At 42.8% G+C, this 7558-nt stretch overlaps 1 protein-coding gene across 1 annotated transcript in view; it reads left to right on the plus strand.

Moving 5' to 3' along the window:
• Positions 1–7558, plus strand: part of LOC118334624 (sodium channel protein type 5 subunit alpha-like) — a gene marked incomplete in the record, with an annotated part of 132162 nt that overhangs the window by 76829 nt on the left and 47775 nt on the right. Inside the window, 3 exon segments of the mRNA XM_035670654.1 lie at positions 4538–4711; positions 6007–6168; positions 6258–6470. Of these exon segments, the coding sequence (XP_035526547.1) occupies positions 4538–4711; positions 6007–6168; positions 6258–6470 (549 nt within the window).

Raw genomic sequence — 7558 nt, forward strand, 5'->3', positions numbered from 1 at the left:
CACACACACGGACACACACACAGACACACAATTGCTGGTCAGGGTAGTTTTTCATCCCTCAGTCAGTGAATCAGACTTTGCCTCTGCAGAAACACTCACACAGTCCTCAGTGTCTGAACTTGAAACTCACCAGTCTGGATTTTAGACACACATCGCACACTGTTGCTAGAGGTTGTTACAAAGACCACCAAGGATTCAGGTCTGGGGTCCACGTTTCTTACTCAAGCACTGCTAAAGATCAAGTCCATCTTAAAATATGTGCTGCTGCTTTATGTCTGAAGCATATTTGGTCCAAGTGTCACTACACAGACAAGAGCTGTCGACAACAAACATGGAAGAAAACCTGGACATTATTATTTCTGTTAACATTACTCACACAAGTTTGCTCGTTCGGGTAAATATTCGCTCTTTAATCTGCCTTACTACGGTAGTATGAGCCCAAAATAAACAGGTTCTGCAGTGATATTATTTCAATAACAGATCAAAAGGATGCTGAAATAACTACATCATGATGCTGATTCCTAAAACGTCTGCAAGACGACGAGCAAACAACCTTTAAAATGCTTGTTTTTCTGAATGGAGTTTGGTTGAGGTTGATCGGGGCTATGCTAACTTCGTTCATAGTGAAGTGAAACTTTGAGCTGGAATCAAGTAACCGACGTGTTTTCAGCACTTTTAATTTTTCTATGTTCGCCTCTCTTCGTGTCTTCATCCTTTTATTTGTGTTAGCTGGGAACGCACTATTAGAGGGACATTTGTGTGAGTTTTAGATTTACTATTAGTGTGTTTTTGAATATTAGCCATATTTCTATTATTATGTTTATTTGGCTGGATAGGTAAATTACAATCATCTTAGGCAAAAAAACATTTCTATGAGATTTCTTTTGAGGCATCCAGTTTAAACACAGCCTCAGTTAGCCAGAACACAGCAAATCACGAAAAGTACCATAAAATCACAACTTAAAAAAAACATATGAACATCAATAATAAGATCTGTAAATGACCAAACCATTGTTGTTATTATTATTTTGCGTGCCTCAGCGTTGAGAAGAATAATCCTGAACATCGGTGAGCTTCAGGGTGGTGATGTAAGGATCTGTGATGTTTCCCTCAGCGGGCGGTTTGAGGCCAGAGGCTGCTGCTGATATGTGACAGCTGAACTGTGTTTAACTTCATTAACGTCACTCTGCCTGACGTCAACACACTGTTACACTACACACTGATCGGTAACACAACACCACCACACTGCACCACATTTGACTACAGCAGCGCTCTGACGAAAACCCAGTGTACCCCAGGGCAGGAGTGGAACCAGCAACCTCTCTGGTAACTAGCTGTGACATTAAAGCTCACTTCTTCTTTTTTCATAAGTTTAAAATCTCTCACAGGCTGATTTATTTCACATTTTCCTCTTCAGCTCAGAGTTTTTTCTCAACCTTTTTGTCCTGAGAGAGCCTCCTTCACCGATACGTCGCTCACTTACATGTGTGAGAGCGGGAAAGAGAGGCTCTCCTGATGCCAGTAATAATAACAGCGTGATTGTTGAGTAGCTAATCAACGCACTACAGAGTTAATGAGCCTGTATAAGAGTCATCTGTGTGTGTGTGTGTGTGTGTGTGTGTGTGTGTGTGTGTGTGTTTGAGAGGGGAAAAGTAAACCCCAGAAAGAAGCCTGATTTTGTGCATCCACACACACATAAAAAACAGTCAGACACACTCTGTTTAAAAATCCCCAGAACCTTAACTTTTCTGGGTGACTTTGAGCACACACACACACTTTTGACAACTCGTGTGTTCACGTGCCAAGTGTCCACATCGAGTGATCCCCTCTGTTCTGGAACCAACAAACAGGGCTGATGGGCTGCTGCTTGCGCTGCAAGGGGCAACACGTAAATAAACAACACACACGCACTTCCAAAAAAACATCCTTTAAATGCGCAAACACACACACACACACACACACCACACACAACGTGATTGTAAAGCAGAGTGAGGCAAGCCCTGGACAAAAGCTGAGGTCTGCAGAGAGAGAGAAAGAGAGAGAGAGAGAAGAGGCTTAAAAAAGATCCAAACCACTGGAGCAACAAGGCTGAGAAGTTGCTGTTCAAATTAATTCATCCTAAAAAAATCCACCCAAATCAGAGTTATAAGTGTGTCTGCTGGTAGAGCCTCATTGGGTGAAGCCGAAATGTTGAGTAGTAATTTATGCTTGAAAATGTAAAGTATGGGTCCACAGCATGTAAAAACTGCCAGTGCTAACTGTGTATGTTGGGCAATTACTGTACAACTTCAATAATACCCGGGCGTTTATTTTACTTAAATCCACTGAACTCCCCCTGCTTATTGGGACAGCCTTAATTCCTTTAGCACAAAACTTAAACTATACTAACTTCTGCTTCTTTTGAGTTTGTTTCAAGCAAATTTGGACATCTAACTTATGATGATTTATGATGCTTCAGAAGTTTTTTTCGGTCTCTCTTGTTTACCGTGTTACCGGTAAGTCAGATGAATTAACGTTATATTTGTTTGTTGATCGTTTTCCGTAAAATATAGAGAACGAATTAAACTAGGAGAACTATAACTGATTAATGATGTTCATTATGTTAACATATGGACAAAGTTAAATCATTTTATTTGGTAGGCATTGAAAACTTAAAACTTGCTCAAAGCAGGCGACTGGTTGGGTTTTAAGAGTTTTATACTTCGAAGATCATTTCTATAAATCCATACCAGGGGCCTCTATTGGAGAACCTTGCTTTATTGTTATATATGTGACAGGCTTTTAAAAGAGACCTGCATCTATTAGGGACCCTGCTTTTATTGATCACAAAATGGTCGTTTAAACAGGAAGTGGGACGACTTTGATTCATTTCGAGTTGATTTTTAGTCTTTTTTTATATGCTAAATGTAATACACAACCAACAGAAGTGAAGACATAAAGAAATATTCGAACCAATGAAAATGAGCTTTCTTGATTCCAAAACGCAGCATATAAACTAAGAAGATTTGTCTTTACCTGAAAGTATCGGTGGAGGAGAAGATCCTCATTACAGCCTGTGATTCCCCTTCAGCTCGTAGCTTTCTTATTTATGCAACATCAAACTGCTTTTATTCATTTCCATCAGAAACAAATACAACATTCCCACAGCGACATGAAAATGGACAGAATATTCTTCTTAAAGGAAGGACTGGAGCAAATGTACATAAAATCTAATAAAGATGGGACATGATATATGTAGACACTCTTCCTTTTTACTCGATGACAGTTTGACTTGCAGTGCGTTCACGTTTTAGTCAGAAATGTCAGCATGTTAACGGCCGTCCTCGCCGAGAACAATGAGTCCGATAACGATGTGAGCATCCGCACTGATAACGTGTAAACAGAAAGGAGCAGTGAAGCATCGTTTCTTCCTGCCCTCTTTCAGCTCTGTCGGCCTAAAAAAAACCACACTCTTTTTCTCCTGTGACGATGACCTGATGAGAGCAGATAGAGTTCGCTTTGACATATTGACGCCTGAGACCTGCAGCAACATCCCCTCACAGACCTGCTCAGACCGGAGAGAAGCCGGACCCGGCCTGACTCCCGGCTCAGGTCTGCTTGTTTACGAGGAACCGAGTGCAGACGTGACGTTAATGAAAACTGTTTCATCGGTTGTCAGCGCGGTTACTGCGGTAATAACATGATTCTCCTTGAAATCACTTCAACTCATGTTAACACTTTAGCATACACACACTGTACACACACACACACACACTAATGATGGCTCAGGCTAACAGGGTATGCTAATGTGAGCATAGCAGGTCAGTGTGCTGGAATGTCCCTTTTGTTTTCCAGCAGATGAACTCCTGTTGGCTTTTAAAGAACTTGTGTACTTCAGCTGGAGTTATAGGAGGTGACACGTCTGTGTGTGTGTGTGTGAGAACATAACCCAGTCTGAAATGTCCTACCCTTTGGCTAACTCTGCCCTTCATTTAGCTGTTGTATCTGTGTGTGTGTGTGTGTGTGTGTGTGTTTCCTTACCTGAGTGTGTCCACTTTTTAGCTTTGTGTTGTGTTGTGTGTGTGTGTGTGTGTGTGTGTGTGTGTGTCCAAGTATCTTTAGTACAGAGATGATCTCATTTTCTTTATAACTATGTTTATTCTGAATATAAAAATGTAAGGAGCAACATTTAGGATATGCTGATATCGTTCAGGTTTCAGCAGCATTATTTGGACGCTCTACGTTCAGGAACATTTGATTGACGCTCTGGATGATATTTTATATCCTCAGTATGATTTAAATGAGCTGCTCAGAGCCTAAAGGTGTGTGTGTTGGCAGGTAAAGCAACAGTGACGCACACGTTGTATTGTGACGGACTATAAAATCAGTCTATGAGCTTTAACATCCAGGTCCAGCAGGTGTTAATAGATTCTGGTATTTATAATGAAGTAGAAGGAGGAGAAGATCAATTCATCAGCTTTGAACCTCAAATTCACCAAACCTCAAACTGTGTGTGTGTCGTTGTTGTGCTGACTCTGTGTATCTGTGTGTTGGTCAGGTGTTCTCTGGAATCTTCACAGCAGAGATGGTGTTGAAGATCATCGCTCTAGACCCGTACTACTACTTCCAGACGGGCTGGAACATCTTCGACAGCATCATCGTCTGCCTCAGCCTCATGGAGCTCGGCCTGTCCGACGTCGAGGGGCTCAGTGTCCTTCGCTCCTTCAGATTGGTAACACATACACACACACACACACACACACACACACACACCTGAAACACATGAAACCTTTTTACACAGATTTTCTTCTTTGTTAGTCTTTCAGAATGACGTTTCCTTAAAGGTCCGGTGTGTAACCTTTAGGATTTATTGTCTGAAGTGGAATATTCATCGTTTTACTTGTTTTAGTGAAAATAAGACTTGTTGTGTTTTCTGTACCTTGAGCCGTTTTTAGCCTTTTTCAGGGTTGGAGGCCGCGCTCCATTTACTCCTATGAAAGCTGCTCAGTGGCCCGTGAAGCCAAATAAAGCTACTTACCCAGATGAAATGAGTCACTCCACAGGGGGTTGTACCACAGTAGCCCACGGACACACCAAGCATTGGCTCTAGATAGGGAGCTCTTCTTTTTCTTGGAAGGCTGAGCTGTATTCAGTTGGTTGCACTCTGTGACTTCACCGCTAGACCCCACTAAATCCTACACACTGCTCCTTTAAATAAAGTTTCAAATAAGCCTGCTCATCTTTACAAACCCTCTTCAGTGGAAAGCAGCTAAAATACAACATAAACTTCTTTGCGTGGATCCGATGTCTTCACATATAACAACAATGTGTGTTTAAGAGTTATTTTAACAAATTTATAAAGTTGCAAAAGGGGATTTAAAAGTTGCCAAATCTAGTGAGCCAGTCTAGTTGACAGAAATGAGTCTGTCACTCTGATTATTTCAACTTATTCTCAACATATATCAACTTTTTGAAATATTTTTCTAGACATTTAGTGTCATTATCTTGAATTTTTGACCAAACAGGTAAGAAAAAGGTAAATTAATGTCACAGCTTTGGTATTTTTAAAGTGAAAAGACAATATAATTAAGAAAAGAGTGTTGGCTGGTATGAGCTGGTTGACTGACAGCTGAAGCACCAATGAAATGGCAGCATTCTGCGGGAGGAGATGATTGGCCGTTGAAGAGAGAGGTTCAGGTGCAAGACGAGGACGGTGGTCGTCAGCGTTGACCCAAGACACACACACAGAAACAGAAACACACAGAAACACACACAGGGGTCCTTGAAGCTTTTCTTCGTCTGTCTGCGTCAATCTCTCCAAGTGTCACTCTGGGTATTGTCGGCTTCTGCTGGAGGCAAACACACAAACAAACACACACACACGTGTTTGTGACTTTCTTTTCTTTCTGTTTTTCCTTTTGTTCTTTCTGGATCGAGTCACCTTGAAAAGACAAATGTGACCTCGACTTGAGTGAAGGTACCTTTTATTCTGAAAATCTGTCTCTTTCCTGTGTTCTCTCGCTCCAGCTCCGCGTGTTCAAGCTCGCTCGCTCGTGGCCGACCCTCAACACCCTCATCAAGATCATCGGTAACTCCATGGGCGCTCTGGGCAACCTGACGCTCGTCCTCGCCATCATCGTCTTCATCTTCGCCGTGGTCGGCATGCAGCTGTTTGGTAAAAACTACCAGGTAACGCCTCTGACCTCTCACCAAGATACAGTCTTGATGTCACTCATAGGTTCGGTACAATCGATGTGTCTGCTCCCTCCTTCCTCCAGGACTGTGTGTGCAAGATCTCGAAGGACTGCGCTCTTCCTCGCTGGCACATGAAGGACTTCTTCCACTCCTTCCTCATCGTCTTCAGGGTGCTGTGCGGCGAGTGGATTGAGACCATGTGGGACTGCATGGAGGTCGCAGGTCAGCCGCTCTGCATCCTCGTCTTCATGCTGGTCATGGTCATCGGAAACCTGGTGGTGAGTGACCTAACTGTTGTGAGCTAGCTGTAGCCAACAGAGTGTGGGACGGTCCAGAGGCAACAGAACCTTCAACCGTCTGCACTTTGAACTTGATCTTTGCTCCGCACCGAGTCTGATCTGCACTGTAACCCCTCACGTTTTTGTTCTGCTGTTCTAATGGATAAATGAGTTTCCAGTTTATTTCGGGCCACATCGCCACTAACAGTCGACCCAACTGTTAGTTGCTGAGACAAGTTGATGCAGTTCAATGCCTTCTTAGAGCTTTCTTTCTTTGGCTCCGTCCACTCCTGATCGGTTGGTTTTCATTGTGATGTTGACTAAAAGATTAAAATCTGCACTAAAATCTCCTCGAACACAGAATGAAGTTGTAATAGCTGCACTGTCTGAGGTTAAATGCTGTTCATGGCCACTGAAAAGCAGGTGGTGACCGACCTTTGACCCCTGACACCTCACCTGTGACCCTCTGTGCTTTATTGTTGCCGTTCTGGAAGCTTTCAGTGTTCAACTTGTCTGACAGACGGAGATGAAAAACCTGCGAGGAGCGCAGTGAGATCGGTAGATGGAGAGAAACAAAGAGAAAGAGAGAGGATCTTTTTACATGTGACCCGGTGTTTCAACTCTGTCCAAAGAATTGCTGATTTATGTGAGATGCACTGAGAGCTACAGACAGAGTAAATGTTGATCTACTGACCTCTCCTCTCTCCTCCTCTCTGTCCTCCTCCTCCTCTCTCCCTGTTTAACCTCCTAACATTTACATCTGGCTCTCTGTGTGCTGCCGCTCAGTCCACCAGCTCTCTACCTCTTTGTCTTTTTCCTTTCAGCTCTCTCTCTCCTGTCGGTTGTTGGGCACTTCAGTGCAGTTGTGCCTTCAAAGTATATATCTGTGTGTGTGTGTGTGTGTGTGTGTGTTAGCTTCACTTTTTGCTACCTGCACACAAAAGGAAAGAGAGAGCAACATACTTAAACATATGATATATATTGACTGCCACTGTAGGGGGTCTCTCACATCCAGACTGAAGTTTAATAAGTTTGATGAGGTGGTGAAGCAGTGTGGGATCATGGGAGTTGTTGTCTTCACAACCATTGCAGTCAAGTTGTAGATT

This window comes from Morone saxatilis, unplaced genomic scaffold (genome assembly GCF_004916995.1).
Source record: "Morone saxatilis isolate NCDOM2014 unplaced genomic scaffold, NCSU_SB_2.0 Contig0, whole genome shotgun sequence".
Lineage (NCBI taxonomy): Eukaryota > Metazoa > Chordata > Actinopteri > Moronidae > Morone > Morone saxatilis.